The sequence below is a fragment of the Phocoena phocoena genome, chromosome 3, assembly GCF_963924675.1.
Source record: "Phocoena phocoena chromosome 3, mPhoPho1.1, whole genome shotgun sequence".
Taxonomy (NCBI): Eukaryota; Metazoa; Chordata; class Mammalia; order Artiodactyla; family Phocoenidae; genus Phocoena; species Phocoena phocoena.
The window spans coordinates 34,429,447-34,456,780 of NC_089221.1; the positions used below are offsets into that span (position 1 = coordinate 34,429,447).

General features: G+C 38.2%; 1 protein-coding gene across 1 annotated transcript in view; it reads right to left on the bottom strand.

The window, feature by feature from the left end:
- Positions 1-21,739: 21,739 nt before the first annotated feature.
- PLCXD3 (phosphatidylinositol specific phospholipase C X domain containing 3) overlaps positions 21,740-27,334 on the bottom strand; it is a 157,356-nt gene continuing 151,761 nt past the window's right edge. Inside the window, exon 3 of the mRNA XM_065875041.1 lies at positions 21,740-22,705. Within this exon, the coding sequence (XP_065731113.1) occupies positions 22,552-22,705 (154 nt within the window). The 3' untranslated portion in view covers positions 21,740-22,551. The remainder of the gene's footprint in view (positions 22,706-27,334) is intronic.

A 27,334-nucleotide genomic window follows, 5' to 3' on the forward strand; every position in this document is an offset into this window, starting at 1 on the left:
TCTCTACTGGGCTTTTCTCAAGACAGGAAGACATCTTGTGATTCTAAACTTGTGTTCGTTAATTGTCTAGGTTGGCACATCACTGGCAAGTCAGACCTTGTCCTTTTGTTTGAGTGCTTCAATAAATATGTGTTTATAACTTGTTGGGCAGACACAGGTTATAGCTAATCACAGAGACACCACTAGGCAGCTGCCAATGGAAAATGCAAGACAATCAAACAAATTCAATAAGGATGGCTAAGAGAAATTGCATGAAGAGGTACCAAAGTTAGACTTCATATTGTCTGGCCTGTTTCAGGGCACGTGGAATGTGTTTTTAACTTACATATATTTATTGTAACCATGTTGTTATTAGCAAGTATTTCAGGACTCTTGGGAATAGAATACACTTTCTACTTTCTCTCTTACACCTTCTATTTTACTGCAAAGAACATGAACTTTGGTGTCAGGCAGCCCTGGGTTGAAATCCTATTTACAAATTTTGCAATGCTTTCAACATTATTATCCTTTGAGAGGTCCTGATTCTTCAACTTCACAGCTGCCAAGGTTAAAAATAACATGTATGAAAAGGCTGGCAGGTAATAGAAGTTGGATAAATGTTAATTTTCTCTTCCCACACTCCATCCCTTATTTCTCTCTTTCTTTTTCTTTACTTCAATTCCTTTGTCTTGGCCTTCCTGGTCTGTGAGGCTCTGGGTGACTGTCTTTAATTCTTAGGATGTTGGCTGGCTAGTATATTGACTTGCAGATTCTCCAGAATTCTATACCTTAGGAAAATTTAAGCCTTCCTTAAGCACATTAGTAACTAGTGAAAAATTCTTCTCTGTTTTTAACCAATGAAGGGTCTGTTTCCATTGACTGAAGAGTTTAGGATCTTTCTTCTGTATGCTATATGTATGCAGTTAATCAGTTTAAAATTTCCTGGGGCATAGCCATTCTAGCTCATACTTCTCTGGTAGATGCCCTGGAGGGAAGGAAGAAAACTTAGGATTAATCCTGCATCATCAAAATATCCAGTATCCCCTGAATGTCTACTAGAGAAAAATTGCTTCATCTTTTTCTCAGGCAGGCATTCCAAGCAAGGAAAAAAGGTCTGCCTGACCCCTAACCCACAGAATTGATCTGATATCTATTGGTCCACTGGAATTGGACATAAAGATGGATGAGTTGTTGCTAAAAACATTTTAAGTGATAGAAACAGAACGCACTTTTAGCCCCATCCCAGTGGCCTATAGAAAATAGAGGAATTGATTGGGCAGAGTTGTTTACCTCACCAAGTTCTGCTCTCTATGATACCCCTCCCTGAATACTTCTACTCTGTTTTATTCTGGTTACCATTCAACATTGCTAGTATTGGTAGCCAATACTTCATTACTTCAGTCTCCTGTATTAGTTAATTATTTCTTTGTTCAAATTATTCTGTGGTTTCTGTCCCCTTGTTTGATCCTGATGAATGCACCAGGGTTTATTATTATCTATATGGGACCACAATACAATAAACCTGTTCTATTTGGATATCATTCTATAAGCCTATTAATACAGGGCTCAGTCTATTATATCTCTTGAAGTGAAACATTTCAAAAAATGGTAGATAAAAAAGGAAAACAGACACCCCATTGTAAAGCAATTATACCCCAATAAAGATGTTTAAAAAAAAAAAAAAAGGAAAACAGGATTATTGGTCATGTAATCATTCTACTTGAGAAGAAGTCTACAGAGACCTGTAATAGGAGAGTTATAGAAAAAAGACACACTAGTTGAGCAGAGTGTGCTAGAACATTTTTCTAGTTACATAACAATGCAAAAAGTCGATTTTTGGAGTCCAGGTCATGTAGTTCTTTGTTATATTGTCAGTATATGAGAAAAAAGTGTTCCAAATGGGTTTTTACATACTAGTAATTTGAATTTTATTTTACACTGTTTTGATATAAATTATATTTACTGAACAACTAGCCCACTGAATTATAGAGGAATCTTTCAAAAGAAAGATGCATGATATGCTAATATTTTTTAACACACAGTGGCTAATCCAGCATTTCTTTAAGATATGTACTGATTGGTAGTGGTTGAATAGTGTCTGCTAGAATCTCAGAATGTGATCTAGTTTGGAAATAGGGTCTTTGCAGTTGTAATTATTTAAGATGAAGTCATACTGGATTAAGGTGGGACCTATGTCTAATGATTGGTGTCCTTACAAGAAGAGGACAACACAGACATAAATATAGAGAAGGCAATGTGAGCTAGGAAGAAGAGATTGGAATTATTCACCCATTAGCCAAGGAATGCGAGAGAATTTCCTACAACTACCGTGATCTAAGAGAGAAGCATGAAACGTTTTTTCTTTGTAGCCTCCAGGAATTAACCAACCCTGCCGACACCTTCATTTCAGACTTACAGCCTCTGGAAGAACTGTGAGAGGATAAACATCTGTTGTTTTAAGCTATTGCGTTTGTAACGGCAGGTGTTGGTAATTCACTGGTAATAAGACAAAAATCACTTTTGTCCCCACGGGCTGCTAATTATTTTTGATATTTTCAGTGTTGGCTTAAAAACTTATTTTTACATGGTATTTTCAACTTGGAAGGGCTTTTTCTTCTTACAGCGTCATAAGAAATTGCACCTGCTAAAATGGCAGCTAAAATTTGGAAATATGGCCTTGTGGAGGATCTTATTACATGTGGATATCTAATAAGTTTTCAACTCAATTATTAATAAAAGTTTTAAGATGATATTCTGCAGAAAATCCAATGGAGCACCTAAATATTAACACACACACACAAACAGGCACACACACCACTTTATCCAATTCCTTAATTCAGAAATGCTTTATCTCAGGAATCAGGTAGATTAGGTTTAGCTAATGGTTTTAACTGTTACCCCAGGAATGAGCTGATGACTTCTGGATCTCCTGTGATTAGCATTGATTAGGGAGAAATGATTTGGTGCTACCAAGGCTATAAATTTCTCCCAATATTGAATTAATTGGACTATGTTGCCCCCTTGTTCTGAAAATAGTCTCTTTCAAAAGAATTGCCTGTCACTTCCCCCACAGTAAAAACTCCACATCTTATCCAGACAAAACAGCATACTTAACATCCTGCAATATATTATACATTTTAGAGATGTACAATTTATACATTTTCACATTTTCCTTCCTCTTCTTTTTATATGAGCCATTGGCTTTATTTTTATATTCCGTGTGGTGCTTTGGAATATCGTGCATTTTGAATGAAGACCTACTTTATTATATGAATGTTTTCAATGATACAGATGTTTTAACCATCTTTATTGGAGTATAATTGCCTTACAATGTTGTGTTAGTTTCTGCTGTATAAAAAAGTGAATCAGCTATACGTATACATATATCTCATATCTCCTCCCTCTTGCGTCTCCCTCCCACTCTCCCTATCCCACCCCTCTAGGTGGTCACAAAGCACTGAGCTGATCTCCCTGTGCTATGCAGCTGCTTCCCACTAGCTAGCCATTTTACATTTGGTGGTGTATATATGTCTATGCCAATCTCTAACTTCGTCCCAGCTTACCCTTCCCCCTTCCTGAGTCCTCAAGTCCATTCTCTACATCTGCATCTTTATTCCTGTCCTGCCTCTAGGTTCGTCAGAAGCATTTGTTTTTTTTTTAGATTACATATATATGTGTTAGCATACGGTATTTGTTTTTCTCTTTCTGACTTACTTCACTATGTATGACAGACTCTATGTCCATCCACCTCACTACAAATAACTAAATTTCATGTCTTTTTATGGCTGAGTAATACTCCATTGTATATATGTGCCACGTCTTTTTTATCCATTCATCTGTCGATGGACACTTAGGTTGCTACCATGTCCTGGCTATTGTAAATAGTACTGCAATGAACATTGTGGTACATGACTCTTTTTGAATTATGGTTTTTTCTGGGTATATGCCCAGTAATGGGATTGCTGGGTTGTATGGCAGTTCTATTTTTAATTTTTTAAGGAACCTCCAATACTGTTCTCCATAGTGGCTGTATCAATTTATATTCCCACCAACAGTGCAAGAGGGCTCCCTTTTCTCCACACCTTCTCCAGCATTTGTTGTTTGTAGATTTTTTGATGATGGCTATTCTGAGTGGTGAGAAGTGATACCTCTTGGTAGTTTTGATTTGCATTTCTCTAATGATTAACAATGTTGAGCATCTTTTCATGTGTTTGTTGGCAATCTGTATATCTTCTTTGAAGAAATGTCTGTTTAGGTCTTCTGCCCACTTTTGGATTGTGTTGTTTGTTTTTTTTGATATTGAGCTACATGAGCTGCTTCTATATTTTGGAGATGAATCCTTTGTCAGTTGCTTCCCTTGCAAATATTTTCTACCATTCTTTTTTTCTTTTTTTTTGAATTTTATTTTACTTATATTTTTTATACAGCAGGTTCTTATTAGACATCCATTTTATACATACTAGTCTATGTATGTCAATCCCAATCTCCCATTTCATCACACCACCCCCTCCCCACCTCTTTCCCTCCTTGGTGTCCATACGTTTGTTCTCTACATTTGTGTCTCTATTTCTGCCCTGCAAACCAGTTCATCTGTACCATTTTTCTAGGTTCCACATATATTTGTCAATATACGATATTTTTTTCCTCTTTCTGACTTACTTCACTCTGTATGACAGCCTCTAGATTCATCCATGTCTCTACAAATAAACCAATTTCATTCCTTTTTATGGTTGAGTAATATTCCATTGTGTATATATACCACATCTTTATCCATTCATCTGTCGATGGGCATTTAGGTTGCTTCCATGACCTGGCTCTTGTAAATAGTGCTGCAATGAACATTGGGGTGCATGTGTCTTTTTGTATTATGGTTTTCTCTGGGTATATGCCCAGTAGTGGGATTGCTGGGTCATATGATAATTCTCTTTTTAGTTTTTTAAGGAACATCCATACTGTTCTCCATAGTGGTTGTATCAATTTACATTCCCACCAACAGTGCAAGATGGTTCACTTTTCTCCAAACCCTCTCCAGCATTTGCTGTTTGTAGATTTTCTGATGATGCCCATTCTAACTGGTATGAGGTGATACCTAATTGTAGTTTTGATTTGCATTTCTCTAATAATTAGGATGTTAAGCAGCTTTTCATGTGCTTTTTGGCCATCTGCATGTCTTCTTAGGAGAAATGTCTATTTAGGTCTTCTGCCCATTTTTCGATTGGCTTGTTTGTTTTTTTGATGTTGAACTGCATGAGCTGCTTTTATATTTTGGAGATTAATCCCTTGTCAGTTGCTTCACTTGCAAATGTTTTCTCCCTTTCTGAGCACTGTCTTTTCATCTTGTTTATGGTTTCCTTTGCTGTGCAAAAGCTTTTAAGTTTCATTAGGTCCCATTTGTTTATTTTTGTTTTTATTTCCATTACTCTAGGAGGTGGGTCACAAAGGATCATGCTGTGATTTATATCATAGAGTGTTCTGCCTATGTTTTCCTCTAAGAGTTTGATGGTGTCTGGCCTTACATTTAGGTCTGTAATCCATTTTGAGTGTATTTTTGTGTATGGTGTTAGGGAGTGTTCTAAATTCATTCTTTTACATGTAGCTGTCCAGTTTTCCCAGCACCACTTATTGAAGAGACTTCTTTTCTCCATTGTATATCCTTGCCTCCTTTGTCATAGATTAGTTGACCATAGATGTGTGGGTTTATCTCTGGACTTTCAATCTGTTCCATTGATTGATAGTTCTGTTTTTGTGCCAGTACCATATTGTCTTGATTACTGTAGCTTTGTAGTATAGTCTGAAGTCAGGAAGTCTGATTCCTCCAGCTCCATTTTTTCCCTCAAGGCTGCTTTGGCTATTCAGGGTCTTTTGTGTTTCCATACAAATAGTGAAATTTTTTGTTCTAGTTTTGTAAAAATTGCCATTGGTAATTTGATAAGGATTGCATTGTATCTGTAGGTTGCTTTGGGTAGTATATTCATGTTCACTATATTGATTCTTCCAATCCAATAACATGGTATACCTCTCCATCTGTTTGTATCGTCTGTAATTTCTTTCATCAGTGTCTTATCGTTTTCTGTATACAGGTCTTTTGTCTCCCTAGGTAGGTTTATTCCTAGGTATTTTATTCTTTTTGTTGCAATGAAAAATGGGAGTGTTTCCTTAATTTCTCTTTCAGATTTTTCAACACTAGTGTATAGGAATGCAAGAGATTTCTGTGCATTAATTTTGTATTCTGCAACTTAAACAATTTCATTGATTAGCTCTAGTAGTTTTTTGTTGGCACCTTTAGGATTCTCTATGTATAGTATCATGTCATCTGCAAACAGTGACACTTTTACTTCTTCTTTTCCAATTTGTATTCCTTTTATTTCTTTTTCTTCTCTGCTGTGGCTAGAACTTCCAAAACTATGTTGAATAAAAGGGTAAGAGTGGCCATCCTTGTCTTGTTCCTGATCTTAGAGGATTTTTCACCATTGAGAATGATGTGTGCTGTGAGTTTGTGATATATGGCCTTTATTATGTTGAGAAATGTTCCCTCTATGCCTGTTTTTATCATTAATGGGTATTGAACTTTGTCAAAAGCTTTTTCTGCAACTATTGAGATGATCATATGGTTTTTATCCTTCAATTTGTTAATATAGTCTATCACAGTAATTGATTTGCATATATTGAAGAATCCTTGCATTCCTGGGATAAACCCCACTTGATCATGGTGTATGATCCTTTCAATGTTCTGTTGGATTCTGTTTGCTAGTATTTTGTTGAGGATTTTTGCATCTATGTCCATCAGTGATATTGGTCTGTAGTTTTTTTTGTGTGTGTGTGTGACATCTTTGTCTGGTTTTGGTGTCAGGGTGATGGTGGCCTTGTAGAATGAGTTTGAGAGTTTTCCTCCCTCTGTTATATTTTGGAAGAGTTTGCGAAGGATAGGTGTTAGCTCTTCTCTAAATATTTGATAGAATTAACCTGTGAAGCCATCTGGTCCTGGGCTTTTGTTTGTTGGAAGATTTTTAATCACAGTTTCAATTTCAGTGCTTGTGATTGGTCTGTTTAAAATTTCTATTTCTTCCTGGTTCTGTCTCGGAAGGTTGTACTTTTCAAAGAATTTGTCCATTTCTTCCATGTTGTCCATTTTTTTGCATAGAGTTTCTTGTAATCTCTCGTGATCATTTGTATTTCTGCAGTATCAGTTGTTACTTCTCCTTTTTCATGTCTAATTCTGTTGATTTGAGTCTTCTCCCTTTTTTTCTTGATTGGTCTGTCTATTGGTTTATCACTTTTGTTTATCTTCTCGAAGAGCCTGCTTTTGGTTTTATTGATCTTTGCTATTGTTTCCTTCATTTCTTTTTCATTTATTTCTGATCTGATGTTTATGATTTCTTTTGTTCGGCTAACTTTGGGGGTTTTTTTGTTCTTCTTTCTGTAGTTGCTTTAGGTATAAGGTTAGGTTGCTTATTTGAGATTTTTCTTGTTTCTTGAGGTAGGATTGTATTGCTATAAACTTCCGTCTTAGGACTGCTTTTTCTGCATCCCATAGGTTTTGGGTCATCGTGTTTTCATTGCCATTTGTTTCTAGGTATTTTTTGATTTCCTCTTTGATTTCTTCAGTGATCTCTTGGTTATTTAGTAGTGTATTGTTTAGCCTCCATGTGTTTGTATTTTTTACAGTTTTTTTTTCGTGTAATTGATACCTAGTCTCATAGCGTTGTGGTCAGAAAAGATGCTTGAGAAGAAATTGTATTCTGTTTTTTTTTAATAGAATGTCCTATAAATATCAATTAAGTCCATCTTGTTTAATGTGTCATTTAAAGGTTGTGTTTCCTTAATAATTTTCTGTCTGGATGATTTGTCCATTGGTAAAAGTGGGGTGTTAGGCCCCTAGTATAGTTGTGTTACTGTTGATTTCCGCTTTTATGGCTGTTAGCATTTGCCTTATGTATTGTGGTGCTCCTATGTTGCATGCATAAATATTTACAATTGTTATATCTTCTCCTTGGATTGATCCCTTGATCATTATGTAGTGTCCTTCTTTGTCTCTTGTTATAGTCTTTATTTTAAAGTCTATTTTGTCTGATATGAGAATTCCTACTCCAACTGTCTTTTGATTTCCATTTGCATGGAATATCTTTTTCTGTCCCTTCACTTTCAATCTGTATGTTTCCCTAGATCTGAAGTGGGTCTCTTGTACACAGCATATATACAGGTCTTGTTTTGTATCCATTCAGCCAGTCTATGTATTTGGTTGGAACATTTAATCCATTTACATTTTAGGTAATCATCAATATGTGTGTTCCTATTACCATTTTCTTAATTGTTTTGGGTTTGTTACTTCTCTTGTGTTTCCTGCCTCAGAAGTTCCTTTAGCATTTGTTGTAAAGCTGGTTTGGTGGTGCTGAATTCCCTTAGCTTTTGCTTGTCTGTAAAGGTTTTAATTTCTCCATCATATCTGAATGAGATCCTTGCTGGGTAGAGTAATCTTTGTTGTAGTTTTTTCCCTTTCATCACTTTAAATATATTCTGCCACTCCCTTCTGGCTTGCAGAGTTTCTGCTGAAAGGTCAGCTGTTAACGTTATGGGGATTCCCTTGTATGTTGCTTTTCCCTTGCTGCTTTAATATTTTTTCTTTGTATTTAATTTTTGATAGTTTGATTAATATGTGTCTTGGTGGGTTTCTCCTTGGATTTATCCTGTATGGGACTCTACTTCCTGGGCTTCATTAACTATTTCCTTTCCCATTTTAAGGAAGGTTTCATCTATAATCTTTTCAAATATTTTCTCAGTCCATTTCTTTTTCTATTCTTCTTCTGGGACCCCTATAATTCAAATGTGGGTGCACTTAATGTTGTCCCAGAAGTCTCTAAGACTGTCCTCAATTCTTTTCATTCTTTTTTCTTTATTTTGCTCTGTAGTAGTTATTTCCACTATTTTGTCTTCCAGGTCACTTATCCGTTCTTCTGCCACAGTTTTTCTGCTATTGATTCCTTCTAGAGAATTTTTAATTTAATTTATTGTATTGTTCATCATTTTTTGTTTGCAATTTAGTTCTTCTGGGTCCTTGTTAAACACTTCTTGTATTTTCTCCATTCTATTTCCAAGATTTTGGATCATCTCTACTATCATTACTCTGAATTCTTTTTCAGGTAGACTGCCTATTTTTTTCTTCATCTGTTTGGTGTGGTGGATTTTTACTTTGCTCCTTCACCTGCTGCGTATTTCTCTGTGTTGTCATTTTGCTTAACTTACTGTGTTTGGGGTCTCCTTTTAGCAGGCTCCAGTTTTGTAGTTCCTGTTGTTTTTGGTGTCTGCCCCCAGTGGCTAAGTTTGGTTCAGTGGCTTGTGTAGGCGTCCTGGTGGAGGGGACTGGTGCCTGTGTTTTAGTGGATGAGGCTGGATCTTTTCAGTGGGGTATCCAGCACTAGAGCTTGCTGGTTCTTGCATGGAGCTGGATCTTAGCATTAGCTGGAGATCTCTGGGAGAGCTCTTGCCCATTGATATTACATGGGGCCAGGAGGTTCTGGTGGTCCAGTGTCCTGAACTCGGCTCTCCAACCTCAAAGGCTCAGGCCTGACAGCTGGCTGGAGCCCCAACACCCTGTCAGCCACACGGCTCAGAAGAACTGGGAGAATAAAAAGAAAGAAAAAATAAAATAAAGTTATTAAAATAAAAAAAATTAAGAAAATATTATTAAAACAAAAAAATAAAGTAATAAAAATAAAAGAAGTGAGCAACCAAACCAATAAACAAATCCACGAATAATAAGTGCTAAAAACTATTCTAAGATACACATAAAAATCAGAAACTAGTCAGTCACATACAGCAAACCCCAAGTCTACTGTTGCTCCCACAGTCCACCACCTTAATTTGGGATGATTTGTTGTCTATGCAGGTATTCCACAGATGCAGGGTACATCAAGTTGACTGTGGAGACTTAATCCGCTGCTCTTGAGGCTCTGGGAGAGATTTCCCTTTTTATTCTTTGATTGCCCCGGTCCCGGGGTTCAGCTTTAGATTTGGCCCCACCTCTTCATGTAGGTCACCCTCTGACGTCTTTTCTTCCCCCTGACAGGACAGGGTTAAAGAAGTCACTGATTAGGGGGCTCTGGTTCGCTTAGGCTGGGGGGCGGGAGGGTTATGGATTGCGGGGTGAGCCCGCGGAGGCAGAGGCTGGCATGACGTTGCAACAGCCTGAGGTGTGCTGTGTGTTCTTCTGGGGAAGTTGTCCCTCAATCATGGGACGCTGGCAGTGGCGGGCTGCATAGGCTCCAGGAGGGGAGGTGTGGATAGTGACCTGTGCTTGCACACAGGCTTATTGGAGGCTGCAACAGCAGCCTTAGCGTTTCATGCCCATCTCTGGTGTCCGTGCTGATAGCCGCGGCTTGTGCCCATATCTGAAGCTCATTTAGGCCGTGTTCTGAATCCCCTCTCCTTGTGTACCCCAAAACAATGGTCTCTTGCCTCTTACACAGGTCCAGACTTTTTCCTGGACTCCTTCGTGGCTAGATGTGGTGCACTAGCCCCCTTCTGGCTGTTTTACGCAGCCAAGCCCAGTCCTCTCCCTGGGATCCGACCTCCGAAGCCCGAGCCTCAGCTCTCAGCCCCTGCCCATCCCGGCGGGTGAGCAGACGAGCCTCTTGGGCTGGTGAGTGCCGGTCGGCACCAATCCTCTGTGTGGGAATCTCTCTGCTTTGCCCTCCGCACCCCTGTGGCTGCGCTCTCCTCCGTGGCTTCGAAGCTTCCCTCCTCCGCCACCCGAAGTTTCCGCCCGCAAAGGGGCTTCCTATTGTGTGGAAACTTTTCCTCCTTCACAGCTCCCTCCCACTGGTGCAGGTCCCCTCCCTATTCTTTTGCCTCTGTTTTTTCTTTTTTCTTTTGCCCTACCCAGGTACGTGGAGAGTTTCTTGCCTTATGGGAGGTCTGAGGTCTTCTGCCAGCGTTCAGTAGGTGTTCTGTAGGAGTTGCTGCACATGTAGGTGTATTTTTGATGTATTTATGGGGAGGAAGGTGATTTCCACGTCTTACTTCTCCGCCATCTTGAAGGTCCTCCCAAGAATATAGATTTTTAAAGTTTTCAGTTATGACATCTTAATTGCTTCTGGAATGTGAATAATACTTTAAAACACACTATTTTTAGAACATTGAAAAAATATTAATCGACAAATGACTCTGAGGAAAGTGTACCTGGAAGTTTTCTCCATTATTTTGGCAACTTTTCTGTAAGTTTGAAATTATTTATGATAAATAAGATTTTTTAAAAGACCCCAAAACATAAAAGATAAAAATATACTTAGCATTAATCGTTACTCTCTCATCTCTGGAATTCAGACTGAAAGCAATAAAGGCCAACATTTTGAATAAAGGAAAGCAGTGCCCCCTACAGGACATGATTTCAGGGTATTGGGAAAGTCTGTAAAGAACATCTGTGTTTGTACTTGGCTAGAGCAACTTCTCACATCTTCTAGTCCAGAACTTCAATTTTCCTTGTAAGCCGCCATTTCCCCATTCTCCATCCATTCTCACAATTGGGAATTGACGTGAAGCCCAACTCAGACCAATGAGACTCAAAATTTTCTTTCAGTTCAAATTATTGAGAAAAAGAAATTCTCTTTGATCATCTTGCCTTAGTGTGAAAAAACCCAACTTAAATATAGTCAATGCAGAGGCAAGTAAAACTGAGAGGTGGAGAAAAATCAAGTCCTAATGATATTGTATGAGAGCACAGATACAGTTATCCCCAAAGCTACTTCTTTTTCAGTTTCAATTAGGCTGAAAAGTACCCGCTTTTTTCTTTTTCTTTTGGCTTAAATTAATTTGGGTTGTATTTCTGTCACTTACGAACTGAGAAATTAAAAAAAATAGCTTGGACTAAGAAAGTAAAATCTGCCTGGCCATTCATTAGGCTGGAATAACAGGCATAGATAATGTCAGCTCTTCAAAGTTAACAGGAAATACTTCTCTCAAGGACACACTGCAGCTCTAAAGTGTCATAATAACCCCCTTCTTGAGTAATGAAGGTTATTGGAAATTCTATCAGTAAGAATGAAACATCTCACTCATGCATGCAGGATCTAAGTCACTTTGATACAGGAAATCAGCTTCAATTCACAACCTGAGAGCAGAAGTTCACATCCAGGGTTTCTGCACACAGCCTTCCTCAGCTATATTAACTTTGAAGGGCCAAGACATTAGGCCTGTTTTGCAGCCCAGACCCTTTACACAGACTTACTTTGCTTTGAGCCTATCATAATAGACTTAAATTTCATCTAAAGCCCACCCCTGCACAGAACTCTGTAACAACTCTGTTTTCCTTAGTTTGGTGAGATAATCCATGTTTCATCTTCCGCCTGGTCTCTCTTACTGCGATGGGTAAATAAACCTGACTTCATAAGACCACAAGTAGTTACTGGTGGCTTTCAGTTGATGAGGCTTGGTTTTCTTATTTCCTATAATAATTACTCCACTCAAACTATTTGTTTTGTAGTTAAAGATTTGGTCATTTACCCTCCCCCCCCCACCAAATAAATCTCATGGAAAAGTCAAGACTTAGCAGTTGTTCTAAAGTTGGGCTCCATAGCCTGGCTACTCAAAGTGGGATGCCTGCCATAGCAGGATCAGCATCATTTAGGAGCTTGTTTGAAAGTCAGAATCTGGGTCTCCATCCTCATTTTCCTGAATCAGAATCTGCATTTTATTAAGATTCTGGTAATTGTAGGCATAATAGTTTGAGAAGTGCCCCTCAGGGGAGTCCTAGGAATTTCTGTAGGAATACCCAGGAGAACTCATAGAAGGGGGACACAGAGCCATTGGCCTTTCCCATCTGTAATATGCTGTTTTGTGAGTTTAACCTTTCTGTAAATGTGTCTTTAAAGTAAAAAATGTTTGGAAACCACTATTTTAAGCCCTGGTAATATCAATACTTCATTGTGAATAAGTTCATCAGATTGTTTGTGAGGGAATAAGTTTTCTTTGTGGTGGACAGGGGAAGGAGGAACCCCAGTAAGGAGAAGCTAGGTACCTGTACACAAAGTCCCTTACCCAGTTTGCTCATTTGCCCATCTTGTAGAGATGGCTATGGGCAGGAGCTGCTGGTCCTTTTAGGCCACATGCATCTGTGGAATGTAGAATGAAACTAAATAACAGAATTGGGAGGGTGGGTCTATCAGAGGCCTATTGTATAAGAACTAAGGAAATCCCTAAGATAATTTCTTGAGAGAAGGAAAAACCAGGAAGATAAATTTGACTAGCAAAAAAGCCTTGGTCCTCAGAGGTGAGCAGTGATTTTCAGAATGACATGGTGGCTGTCACTGGAATTGATATCTGTCCCAAGCCCATAACGGGGAGAGAAAGAGAGGTGGGGGTGGGGGGAGTTGAATAAGCTCTTTGCCTCTGCTCTTGGTTAATTAATTATTTTGGGACACAAGAATATAACATAAAGAGAGAAGTATTTCCTCACTTCTATTCACTTGGCACTAGACCACTCATCCCTCTGGCACCTGAGGACTTTACCTCTGGAGTGATGCTCAGCTGGGGGTAAGCAGTGCCAATTGGGCAGGTTGCTGGGTCTGGTGGAGAAAGGGCAATGACTGGAGACCACAGGGGGCATTGAGATGAGACTGCAGCAGCAGCCAGTAGCCAGAGGCCACGGAGTTTTACTCGGCACAGAAAACATCTTCTGGGGATGCAGGAAAGTGTGGTGAAGGGGACAGTCTTTCCAAAGGGTGTGTGAGCAGAGCTCTTGTGTGGAAACAGGAGCCTGTGGAATTTTAATGTATTCACGCAACCCCACTCGTATCTGCAAAAGGATGAGGGATGGGAAAATTTAACAAGAGATTTGTTGAAGCTCAGAATGGAATCCCCTCTCGTACCCTTTCTCAGCTCCTTTTAAATCGATGCATCTTAACGCAAGTTCCCCTGGGTGCATATTCTTCACAAAGATTTAGAGTTGACTTTACAGCTAAGAGAAGAGGCCTTAGTGTTTGAAGAGAACACCACGCAGTGTATTTTCCCCTAAATTCTCCCAATATTGTCAATATTTCTCCAAGGAATGCAAGAAGTGGAGGATACTGCTGGTACTTTTCGGAACACTCATCAACATCCGACTGTGCTCTGCATGTGCACGGCCCCGATCAAGCACTTGTCTACCACTCGATTGGGTCATAACCTGTCACAATTTCATTTCATTGTTTCCAAACTGTTTTAATAACTGCTATGCCCTGGGAATACAAAAACAGCGAAGATGTGCCTCTAACTTTAAAGCTTAAATCAAAGATTCATAACCTTTTAGTCCAATGAGAAAAGAATTATTGGTTCGAAATTAATATTGTCTGCCTTTTCCCCATGCCCAAATAGAAACCAGTCTGCAGGCACATTTTTCTTTTTCCATAATGAAAGAGTACAATTTAATAATAGCTGAGCAGTTGTGTTGAGGCAAGAGATTTTTTTCCTTCATTATTTCTCAGTAAAACCCCAAGGGGTCAAGCTTACATGTTCCTCTGAGGGGAAAAGTGTGAGTAGAGGATAAACGTTCTGCCAAGGAAAGCTTGGAGCTGCCAGCCCTGGAGTTCTCCGCCGCCCTCCTCTGCTTCTCACTCAGGGCACTAAATCCCACTTCCTAGAATTTAATGTGGTTCACCGTTACCTAAAGCTCCAGATGCTCCCAGGAATATTTCTATCCACAGGACTGAAAGATGAATATGGTAGAAGATGCCCAGTTACATTTAGGTTCATGTCTTGCCACTTAATTCAGGGCGGTTATTATGACGGACAAATATTAAACCACCTGTTGACATCCAATGTTGAAATGCTCCATCGTACCACAATATTACTTTCCACTAAGAAAGAAATATTTCCTCCAAAGCCAGCTGATATGTGGACTCCTTTGGTCTAGGAGGTATCATCATCTTTACCCCACGGGAGGGAGACACTTCTTTATGGGGTCTGCTTTACTTTAGGAGGTCAGCCACTGCTGTCGAGAAAAAGAAGTTTCATCTGAAGCTCTGGAAGTGGGGAGCAAAGAAAAGGGATGGAGCCTCTGTTTTTGCTGTTTTGGAGCTATGGATAGAATATGGCACCCAAGTTCATACACAGCATCCTATGCATGGTGACAGGGATCGTGGCAGGGGAGAGGGGGGATCCACTCTTCATGGTATGACCAACCTATTTCCCATTACACTTACTGTAGAAATTGTCCCTTTCTTCTCAGGCTTTCAGGAACAACTGTGTTCAAACAGTTTTACTATCCGGGGATATTTCTTTGAAAAGATCATTGAGAATGAATTTATATTTGTTTGTTTAGAGGACAAAATAATGCCACCTGTTATTTCTAATGATAAACTACCTGAGATGTACTTACCCACTGTCCTAAAGAACATCTTAGAAATGCTTTGTAGTGCTTAGCAGGGGACCTGCTGTATAGTAGGCATTTGGCAAATAATTGCTGAATTACTGAATAAATAAATAATGGCTGTGATAAAACTATAGCAGTGTTATGTTAAGGTCAAAGATATACTTATGTGGAATATTATTTGCAGATATATATGATTTCATAAATGTAGAAATCATTACAGCTTTATAAATAGAATCCTCTAATGTCATGAACCTACTAGTGTAGAGCCTTTTGGGGGATTTATGTCCACATTCAACCTCAAAAATAATCTTGGACCACAATTTTTTGCTGGGTTTTTATAATACTATTACAATGCTTAAGTTTTGTTTTCAGACTGATTTGAACCAAACAAGTAGCGTTTATTTGGTGAAATACAACTTCACTTCTGACATAATGTTTCACGCATTGGACATAGTGGAGGTTCAGCAAAAGTAGATTTCACATTAAGCTTTTAACCTCAAGACGCTGTTTTATAATATTAATGTACTATATTAACATAGTATTGCTATACTGATATTGGCCTTTGTGGCAATATCAGAAGCTAAAAGCATCAGACTTCGGAGATACCTAACTTTGATGTAATGGAAGCAGTCATAGCATTGCCTTTATTGGTGGAGAACACTATATTCTTTCACAGAGGAAATCTTAATATGGTGATTTATATTTTTAAAAAGGAATGATATTTCCTGTTGCTCTGAGTCGTGTCCTATTTAAGAGATCCACTTTGGGGCTATCATGAAGCACTGATGAATATGAAATAAAAATATTAGGACAACTGGTATCAGGACTTTATTAAGCTTTTCACTGGATACAAAGAAACTTTTCTAAACATTAAGAACACGATCTTATCAAAAAAAAGTTCACATTTGCTAAACAGAACTGTAGGCATGTATTTTCTATACACCACATTTATTAAAGTATCAATGACCAGATCCTAAAAAGAGAAGGCACAGATCTGTCTCCCTCTGGTGAATTTCTAGTGTCCAATGAAGGAAATGTCACCAGCTCTGCAAATTCCCATCCTATAGACATGAAGCAAATCAACACAAATGTGTGACAGCAGGGGCCATGAGATGGAAATGTTACATTAAGGGATTTGGATTTTCTTATCACTTACACAAATTTCAAGAGAGGAGGTAGCTATCCAAATGTTCTGAAACTCCATCCACATTCGGACTCTGTCAAGGATTCACCATTGGATACAACAGTATTTGAAAACTCTATTTTAGGAATGTCGACATGGTTCTACTCTCTGAAAAGTGTTCTAGAAACTGGCCTTAGATCCCACTGTTCTTACTCTGGGATGTGTTGGGTTTCCTCAGAAAAAGTGCTGGTTGTTATAATCTGCTTTGGCAAGCGTCTCTGTCAGGTGCTGGCTTCATTGTCAGGCACTACATTCTATCTCCCACCTGCTGTGCGAGTAGGCACCGACAAAGCTGTGTTCAGACCTCAGACTCCTCTCTTCCTCAGGCAGTCAAGAGAGTTCCTTTCTATGTCAAATTTTCTACAGTTCTGTAGGAGACCAGTTCTAATCTGATAAAAATAATCTGTGGTAAGATGTTAATGAGAAAAGTAAGGGATTAGTTTGTTACCTCTCTGAAAGAAAAAAATAATAAATTTTAAAAGAGGTCCTGGTATGGGTTGGAAGGTGCTACTATACTCCAGGGTCATTTTAAATGTCTGGGTGTGTTACTGGTTGTCCCAATTATTGAGAAATGTTACTTAAGGGATTAAAGGGGGCAGGTGGAGTGAGACTTGTATCTCACAACAGGCCAGTGAATGTGGCATTAATCTTATAAAAGTTCTTATATGATTATTCCTCCTATATTTGAGTTGGTCCTTCATAATGCATTTGTAGGACTTGGCATGGGCCAATATTTTCCTTCATGAAGGGTATTAGGACTATGGATTTTCGTGAAGTATCTTAACACAGGAGTGTAGAAAGAGGTAGGATTTTACCCCCTATAGGTAGGTAGCCCTGATGAAAAAAGTAGAAAGTCAGGATGGATAGGGATGCCAGATTAGAGAAAAATACAAACACGACCAGTTAAATGTGAATTTCAGATTAACAATGAGTAATTTTTTTGTATAAGTACATCTCATGAAATATTGGGAAAATACTTATACTAAAAATTTTCATATGTATCTGAAATTTGAATTTCACTGGGTGTCCTGTATTCTACCTAGCAACCTTAAATATGGGACAAAAATAATTGAAGATGGAGAAAGAGAGGAAAGAAGATTGATTAATATTCCATACCAAGATCCCAGGCCCAAAGATTACAGAGTTTTGCTTTGAACGTGGCCACCTGTGCAGATCCTCAAATTAGTACTTAGTTTTTTATTGCTAAACTGCATATAGGCAGATAGCAAAAATTTAAGAGTGTTGCATCCTGTTTTTTTGCAAAGGGTACCACCTAATGTTGATGGGTCTTTACTGACTCTCATGGGGCCAAGGCAGTTCATCTCACTTGAGAAGATCCAATTTTTTAAAAAGTAATGGTTTGGAGAAACAATTTTTTATGGAAAGCTTATCCTTTAAGCAAAATGGGTTCCATATTTGGAAGAACAGCTTTAGGAATGCACTGGTTCTGTTGTTGATGGAAATGAATCTGAATTTAGTTTCTTTGCATGTTAATGAAGTTAATAAATTAATTGATGTTTGAAACTTAAAGAGCATTGGGTGTTCCACAAGCTGGACTGTTTGCTTGTGGAACTCAAATGAGTGCTAAAGCACATTTCTCATGTGATTAAAAAAAAAGCCCATTTTTAACAAAAATATAATTTCTTTTAAAATTTTAATCCCAAATTGAAACAATAACAAAAATGTCAATGAATTAAGGCTGGTCATAATGTGCCCTTTTTCTTTAGGATAAGTTTGATTTTGTATAAGATACAGTATACTTAATACACACATACAAGCACATACTTCTGACTCATACAAATACACATTTAGGACTAATACCTACAAAAGAGTATCACAAATGAAATAAAAATTGCACAATTTTCAACTGACTTAATCAACACGTTTTACAAATTCTACAGAACATTTTATCGCTGTCATTGGGAAAACAAATAAGTTAGAGCATTATTTAAAACTGTATGTAACACAGGAGCCACCAGTAAGTTATGGCAAATACAGCATTTACACCATTGTGTCACTGAAATCTAGTTGAAAAAACTAAAGTGCTATAAAATAAAATACTTTTTAAAACCTTGTTTAGCATATCCTGAGGGACACTACGCATTATTTTCTATTAGCAATTCAAAAAGCCAGCACTCTACCTGTGGAGCTCTCATTTGGACTAGCAACCAAAGGTCAGAAGATTGTGTCATTGGATCATTAAAATTGTAGAACTGAAAAAGTCATGAAAACATACATTTCCTGAGACTTCCAAACTTCCAGTCTGGAATCCTAACAGGGGAGATCCTGAATGGGTAACCTTGGCTAAAACATGTTAGAACTCAAAGAACTTAAAACAACATTAAGCGAAGATGCATGTCTGTCTGTTTGTGATTTATATTTAAGTCCATCCTTGATTCTCTAGCTTGAAGTGTAATTGACAGTGTAGTTAGACTATTACTGCTAGGCATTTCTTATTTATGAAGATCTCATTTTTCATTGGTTTTCTAGTGATTTTTCTCCTCTTAAATATTTGAATTATGTTTGTTCCTACTTACGTAGGAGATATTAATTTTAAGAGTTAAAATGACAATAGAATCAGGTTGAGTGATTAGAGTGCAGTTTCGGCTTGAATAATGTGTGAGATGTGCATGGTGTGTGTGTGTGTGTGTGTGTGTGTGTGTGTGTGTGTGTGTGTACGTGTGTACACACACAGGTGCATAAATACCAAATACTTTATGCTCTAATACATTCATTGTTAGGTGGCACTCCATGAAACATGAGTTTTCCCAGTATGGCTGAAAGTGAATATTGAGGTCATCATATAGAATATCCTAAGGCTTTTAAAAGATGCCTCCTCATTCTCTGCATTCATATGATTGTGTAGTAATAAGGGAGACATAAAGAATAATGGCAGGAGTATCTAAATATTCTTCCTTCGAAATTACAGACAGGAAAGCAAACCAAAAAATGATACTCTGTATATTTTCCCTCATCTCAGCCACTCACTCCTTTGATTTCCTGCTGTAGATTGGGTAAAAGTTGGATTTTGTTTCTGTTTTCTTTGCCTTGCAGGACTTGTGATGGAAAAGTCTTAAGAAATAAGCAAAACAAAAAATGCACCAAGATGTATCTCCTACCATTTGGGGGTCTATTTGTAGCCCTTGTGCTCTAACTCTCTGGAAACTCAATGCCCAGCTAAGACAAAAGAGCTTAGGCTGATGGTAAGCTCTGATTGCATACCACTAGTCCTCACCCCCTACCTCTTTATTTAAGGCCCACAGCCTGCTCCCTAAGTGTGTCCCAGAGCAGGGCCAATGGGCAGAAGACAGCCAAAGGCATTTTCTCTCCATTCCCCTTGCAGAGGAATCCTTCCTAGTGAACTCTTCCTCTAGTGGAGGATGCATGGTTCACTTCTACCTGTTCCCTCCTTTAGAAATTAAGGCAAGCCCATTTACTCCCAGTGCCTGTTACATAGATACTGTACATCCACATGGACACCAAACATTGGCTTGGAAGTATCTTTTGTCAAACAAGGACTCTATGTGCATATCATTAATAGCAATTAAAAGCTTTCTCTAACTCAGAAACCGCACAATTAATCTAATGCTTCAGCATGTTTGTTTTTTTCCAGCACCCAAATGACAGATATGACAAAGGTAATTCTAAGCAAACATAAGAAAGCATCTAAGCTCAAGAAAACACAACATAGTTACCTCTATATTTTATTCATTTTTCATTTGTATTGAATATGTTGAAAGATCTGTTTTCTCATATATTTATAAGTTAAATCCTTGTGTCATTGCAAGTGTGCTTGGCTAAAGATCCTCCTGAGGGATGAATAATGAATAGTCAGAGAAAACCTCCCCAAAAAACAACTTCACAGGACATAAATTTCAATAAGCTATAGTCCTTTAGAAAGGATTCATATTCAATTGCATATAAAGAGCAGGTGAGAGAGAGAGAAAGACAATAAAACTGCAAGGGGAGGGAAAGCAGAAAGAAAATTATATTTGTAGATAATTAATACCGATTTTTACAAAAATATTTGAACATGATCAGCTACTCTACTTTCAAAAATCTCATCAACTCTTTTTCATACATTGTTAAGGGTTTTGGTCCTAAAATTAAATTATTTAGTATTACCTAAGTTTTCACTTGAAAAGAAGAATTTCACTGTGTCTGTCCATGACTGTGTGTGTTTGTGTGTATTTGTGTCTGTCTGCCTGCACAAGAGTGGGTATATATTGATATATTTTGTCTGTTGAGACATATACACACAATTGGAATGGAGATCATATCTGTTGTGTGTATATGCATGCTACTTGGTCAACCACACACACCTGCACACTTTTCATAAATGTTCTCTTCAGTATAAACAATTTCTCTTCCTTCCCCACAGCTGCTAATAAGCACTATTTTCTCATAGTGAGTATTTATAATCTTTTAATCAACTCTTGAATATTTATAATTTTGATGTATGTAACCTTGGAATTAAATCCCTTACCTAGGACTCAGAGATTAAACCACATGTCATACATCTAAATTAACTGAAAACTGAGAGCATGCTTTTATTTCTCTATGGCCCCATTTTACATGGACTGTGTTTTCCCAGGAAACTATTGAGGTGAGATTATTTCTAAACATGGAGATAAAACAATTCAGAATCGTACATATTCAGCAAATTTTATAGAGTTTTATAAATGCCTCACAATATTCCTGTGAGGCATATTGGTAAGGGCTATCATGCTCTTTTAAGATTGTTTAGAGCTGTCAAGTATCACAAAGACACCAAGGCAGAAGCAGTGCTCAAAGTTGCATTACCATTTTTCTTCCTCATACACCTGGACTGTCAAATGGTGGATGGCAGAAACTTTCTGTGAAACTTGGGCCTCTGCCTCAAACTTGACCCTGGGGTGGGACACAGAAGTGATTTTCAATAAGTCTGCCCAAATCACATGTATTTAAGAATCTCCTAAAAATGTTTCACTGATCCTTGAGAGTTCACGGTCATAGTTTCAAAAACATTGCTCTAATTCACTCTGCCACCCTTCCATTTTCCTCAACTTCAAGTAAAAAAACTCAGATTGAACCTTCTCAGAATATATTCCTCAAAATCTGGGATTTAGAATGACATATTTGGAAATCTCAATTTGTTAGGAAAGCTTGCTCAATCTTTCATTTCTTTCTTTTCTTCTTTTTATTTTTTCAGTCAAGATAATTGTTAGAAGAACTTTGATAAGATTTATTTTCAGAGCTTTCTGATTTTAACAACACTTGTCATAATTTTTTATTTACTGAGCATTTGTAGGACAATATTAGTTAAGAGATTTCTGAATTAAAATGATATCCATCTCTTCCCCCACCCCCATTTTTCACTATGGAGTTGGCACTAATAGTTCTTCCACAAAAGTTTTTACTCTGTATTTATAGCTGCCTTAAATAGAAATACTGTGAAACACTATTGTTTTTATATAACACAAAAATTACTGATTATGCCCACCAATATTACTTATGCAGGGAAACAGATTTGATGCATATTGTTTATGACCCAAAGTTAGTGAGATTGCAGACTACAGAATATTATACCAGGTCCCACAAAACAAGTACATTTCAGCACAACAATGTATTGATAATACACGTTATGTTGGGCATTTAATTATTTTTAAGTCCCATACAACAGCTGATTAAAAAGAGCGAGCTAGAGAGGGAGCAGAAAGGTTCATCTAGAGGATACACAGTGTAGGAGCCCTAGGTTGACATCAGAAACACAATCAAGTAAACACTCATAAGTTACAAAAACTAATTCTGAGAAACGAAATGTACTAGTTTTTTTTTTATTCCTAACACGAGAAGTAGGTTTTGATCATCAAATGGGAAATGAAATATTTATAGTAATGTAGAGTATGATAATAATCACTGAAGAAATGGTTTCCCCCTTTTCCCACCCACTTTCAGCCCTTATTCCCTCAGAGACTCAGTGGAATAGGAAGATCAGGGTGTTTATAGATAATATGCCTAATACAGTGAGTTTTCTCTATCTTATTCACTGGCACTCCAAATGGTACTATCAAGTGTTGGCTTCCCCTTCATCAAAGACGTAGTTGAGCTTTATGACAGTGCTGATGAAATCACCAAGTTCTACGAAATCGGCAGTGACAATATTGATGCCGCTCTCTCCTGGCTTCTGCGTGCGGACCCACTGCATCATGGCAGGAAGAGCTCTGAGAGAGGAAAGAAAAAAGGGAAGTCACAGAAGGAAAGATATTGTTTTTCGAGCTCACGATTCCCAGGACTTCCTTTAGTTTTTTAACTTATTAAAACAAATGCCCCAATTACAGACACAGAATGGAGAAAAAAGCTAAATGGACAATGGCAAATTCTTAACCTCTGAAGTGACTCTGCAGGAGAAAGACAGCCATCTCTGGAATCCACGAGGGATTGGTTCCAGGAATCCCCACAGATACCAAAGTCTGTGGATGCTCAAGTGTCTTATATAAAATGAAGTAGTAAAGTCATCCTTTTTCATCCACGGTTTCTGCATCCGTGAATTCAACCAACCCGGGATCAATTTTATGGATATGGAACCCTAGGATATGGAAGGATGGCTGTAGTCTCTACCTTGGTCCACGTTGGACTCCATCTTTGGAGATCTCAGATGCCCTGAGAATTTATAGAGAAGCTTCTCCACTAAGGAAACAACATTCTTGCACTCATATTCTAGTTTGGTATAATGTGATTGCAAACCCTGCAAAGCTATGGGGTAGTGAGGTCAGAGATGCATACATGCACTTAGCAAACATTTATTATGAACCCACTGTTTTCAGCAAATATGCTGGATATTGTAAATAGATTTAAGGGCAAAACTCCCTGCATTTGACAAGTGCATGGTTTGGTGGTGGGCAGGTGGACAAGGAAGAAAATTTTAATACTGTATAGCACAATCAATGCTCATCCTTTAAACATATTTACTGATCACCTCTTCTGTTCCAGACACCCTTGAAGGCACTTGGAAAACTTGAGTGAACAAAGCAGATACAAATATCCACCTGTGTGGAGCTTACAGTCTAATAAGGAAAGACAAACGATGACTAATAATCATAAATTAATTATATCATTTGATAGGAAGGAATAAGTGCTATTAAAATGCAGCAAAAAAGGAGGATTTGGAGTGCATAGATAGAGAGGTGTGGAGCAGATCGCAACTTAAAATAGGTGCTTATGCAGGTCCATTGACAAGAGGACATTTGTGCGAGGGTTTGAAGGAGACAAGGGAGTTGTCATGTAGAAAGCTTGGGAAAGCGTTTCAGTTCCTGCCATGGCCCTGAAATGGTAGCATGCCTAAATGTGGCAAAAGAAAGAAGAAAGTATTAAAAGATGAAGTTAGAGAAATAATAAGGAAAGGGAGACAGATGCTGTAGAGCACTGTAGGCTATTATAAGGGTTTTGAGGTTTACTCTGAGCGAAATGGGGCGTCTTTGGAGGATCTTGAGCAGAAGAGTGTTATGATCTGACTTAATTATAAAAGATGATTCATTACCATGACAGCATAGTGGAGAGTCACCTAGCCTAGCTTGCCAAGTCAGGAAAAACTTTTCAGAAGAGCGCTCCCTGAATGTTGAGGGATTAGGAAGATTTAGCTGGGTAAATGTGGGAACAGGGTGATGCAGTGCATTTTCAGACAGAAGAAATAGCATTCCTTCATTCATTGACAGGAATAGGGCGTGCTTAGGAGTAGGGTGTGCAGACAGATCCAGGAGATATTAGGAAAGATGCAATATCCTATGACAGCATATTGAAGAGAAACCACTATGACCTAAGGGAGTGGGAAGGGAGGTTGACATGAAAAAGGGATAAATGAACTGAGGTCTGAGAGATGGTAGTGCAATAACAATGAAAGAGTGAGGAAATACATGTGGACATTAATTTCCTGGATGAGATGGAGGGAGAGAGAGAAGTGAGTGGGTAGAGAGACAATGATGAAATTAAGAATCTCAGAGAAGTTACAAAATTTAAGGAAGTCTTAAAAATGTTGGAGAAATAAGAAGGAACCGGATGATAGAGGGCTTTCAGAAATGTAGACCAACTGAAAGCTGTTAACCAGGGAAATAATATGCTTAGACTTGTGATTCAGACAGAGTGGTCTGCCTTTATTGTGAACAAATGAATGGAAGAAAGCAAGACTGGGATCAGGGCTAACAATTAAGGAGCTGTGGAAGGAAGCCAGACCAGAGATAATGGTAGCTTACATCTCAGTGGAAACAATAGATATATTTGAAAGGAACTGAGGAGATGAAACGACAGCATTTGACTGGTGTGGGGTTGGATGTAGATGGAGAGGGAGAAAGAAGCCATGAATGATGCCTAGATTTCTAGCGGTATTCTGGCAGGTGAGCATCATTCGCTAATCTTGGAAAGACAGCGCTGAAGGCTTTCCAGTGGATGTGCTAAGGTCAATCTGAGACATGTTGACTTTGAGGTGACCTTGGGACATATGACTTGAGATCTTAATTCACAGTTAAGTACAGTTCTGATATTCAGGACACAGAGCTGGTCAAGAGTCATCACATAGAAAGAATAGTTAGAGCTATGAGAGTGGATAAAATGACCTGGGAAGATAGTATAAAGAAGGATGAGAAGAGAAAATTTGAAAATCAACAACATGGGCAGAAAAGTTGATTCAATTAAAAAAAGAGAGTAGTAGGCATAGAAGTAAGATGAAAATTAGGAGCATGTAGTGTCATGAAAATAAAGGAGAAAAGAAATCCATGCTTCTTTTGGTTTGTGAGGTTGAAGCATAGGATGTAATATGTGTGTCTTTCTCCAGACCTCAGAAAGTGTATCTAGTCAAACTTGACCCATCCAGGCAAAACTGAATCAACTGCCTTGGACTACATTCATCCTGTGGGTAATACCTTAAAAATTCAGATCCACATTTTTCAGCATACAGATAGAGGAGGATACAAGTGCTTCTAAAAGAGCATAACATTGATTTAAAAGGTCCATTACCAAAATAAATAAATAAATATATAAATAAAAGGTCCATTGCCTTCAGAAAATAGACTGGCAGGTGGAGAAATTTGGTCTTCACAACAACAGCTTCAGAAGAGAATTCTATCTTGAAATGAAAAATCTGGATCCCTAGAGCACAGGCTCAGTGTTTTCAAGTTCGTTAGAAAGACAGATGCCGTGGCAATGTGTGTGCAGCCACTTGGGTTTGAATTCAATTACTTTCTCTTCTGCACTTGCTAGGGCAGATGGTTATATCTCTGTTGTGAATATAGTATCACCTTGGCATTTTAGAAAAAGCAGACACTCTTTGGAAAAAGTATCAGAACGAGTGCATTTCCTGGGAAGAATAGTTCTCTAGCAGATATACTCACTTTGAGACGTGAGAGGTGGGGTAGAGAAGTGTGATGCTGATGTATTAAGTTTAACCAAGTAGCTGGCTTACCAGATCCCTAGGGTACTACGTTTTGGGAGGCTCCTGAGCAACAGAACCCCCATTTTAGAACCATGACCATCACAGAAAGAGATACTCAGATGCCCACTACTGCTCTAAGACTGAAATTCCTGGGCCTGTATTTAGAACAACTAGTCGTTATCCCCATGGAGCTATGTTAGGAGAATATGAGTGCCCTTCTCTGTTTCTCTATAAAATAGATTGCTTTGAGGATTGATGAAATATCATCTTGGAATAGCTTTTAGGCCTCAGGTGAAATAGGAGGTTTACATTTAAATGCTGTTTCTCTGAGTCATGGGAATATTTCTCTTTTTCTGTTCAGATATAGTTTTGTAAAGTCATATGATACCAAAGACAAAACAAGCAATAACACCAAGTTGAATATGAAATACTCAGACAGACTTAAGTAGAATTATGTTAAACAAAAAGACTCAGTATACTGGATTAAAACTAGCAAATGGGGCTTCCCTGGTGGCGCAGTGGTTGAGAGTCCGCCTGCCGATGCAGGGGACACGGGTTCGTGCCCCGGTCTGGGAAGATCCCACATGCTGCGGAGCGGCTGGGCCCATGAGCCATGGCTGCTAAGCCTGCGCGTCCGGAGCCTGTGCTCCACAACGGGAGAGGCCACAACAGTGAGAGGCCCGCGTACCGCAAAAAAAAAAAAAAACTAGCAAATGCTACTGAAGTTATGATGATTATTTAGAGTGGCATTTCTTAAACTTTTAAAATTATTTCCCCCTTATGGAGCCTTTTAAAATATTTTTTCCCTCCTCACCCTCCTTCTCAATAAAATTTTAATACCACAGATAGACTCTAAATATGTTTATAAGTTGTTTGTATATACCTGTGCTTTTTACGTAAAAAGAGTAAATTTGCCCTCCTGAGAATCAATTTTTATATTAGGTAATTAGAGTAAATAGAAAAGCCTACTCTGGTGGTAATAAAGTATTGTCTCAGTGTAATAATTTTCATGGTATAAGACAAACTCGTTAACAAAGACCTACTGTATAGCACAGGGAGCTCTACTCAATATTCTGTAATGACCTATATGGGAAAAGACTCTAAAATTGAGTGGATATATGTACATGTATAACTGAATCACTTTTCTGTAGACCTGAAACTAGCACAACATTGTTAATCAACCATACTCCAATATAAATTTTTTTTAATTTTTAAAAAATTAAAAAGAAAAACTGGTTTAACTTTAATTTAAAAAAATCACTCATTCAACAAAGATATACTATATCTGTGGAAGACAGCATTCTAGGTGTAGTTCCCTAGAGCCATTTTGGGGTTCAGACCTTCCTCACCTCTCTCCAAGAAACATTGCCACAGCCCTGCCACCAAACTGTTTTTTCGTGCCTTTTCTACACTACAGTCACAGCACTCT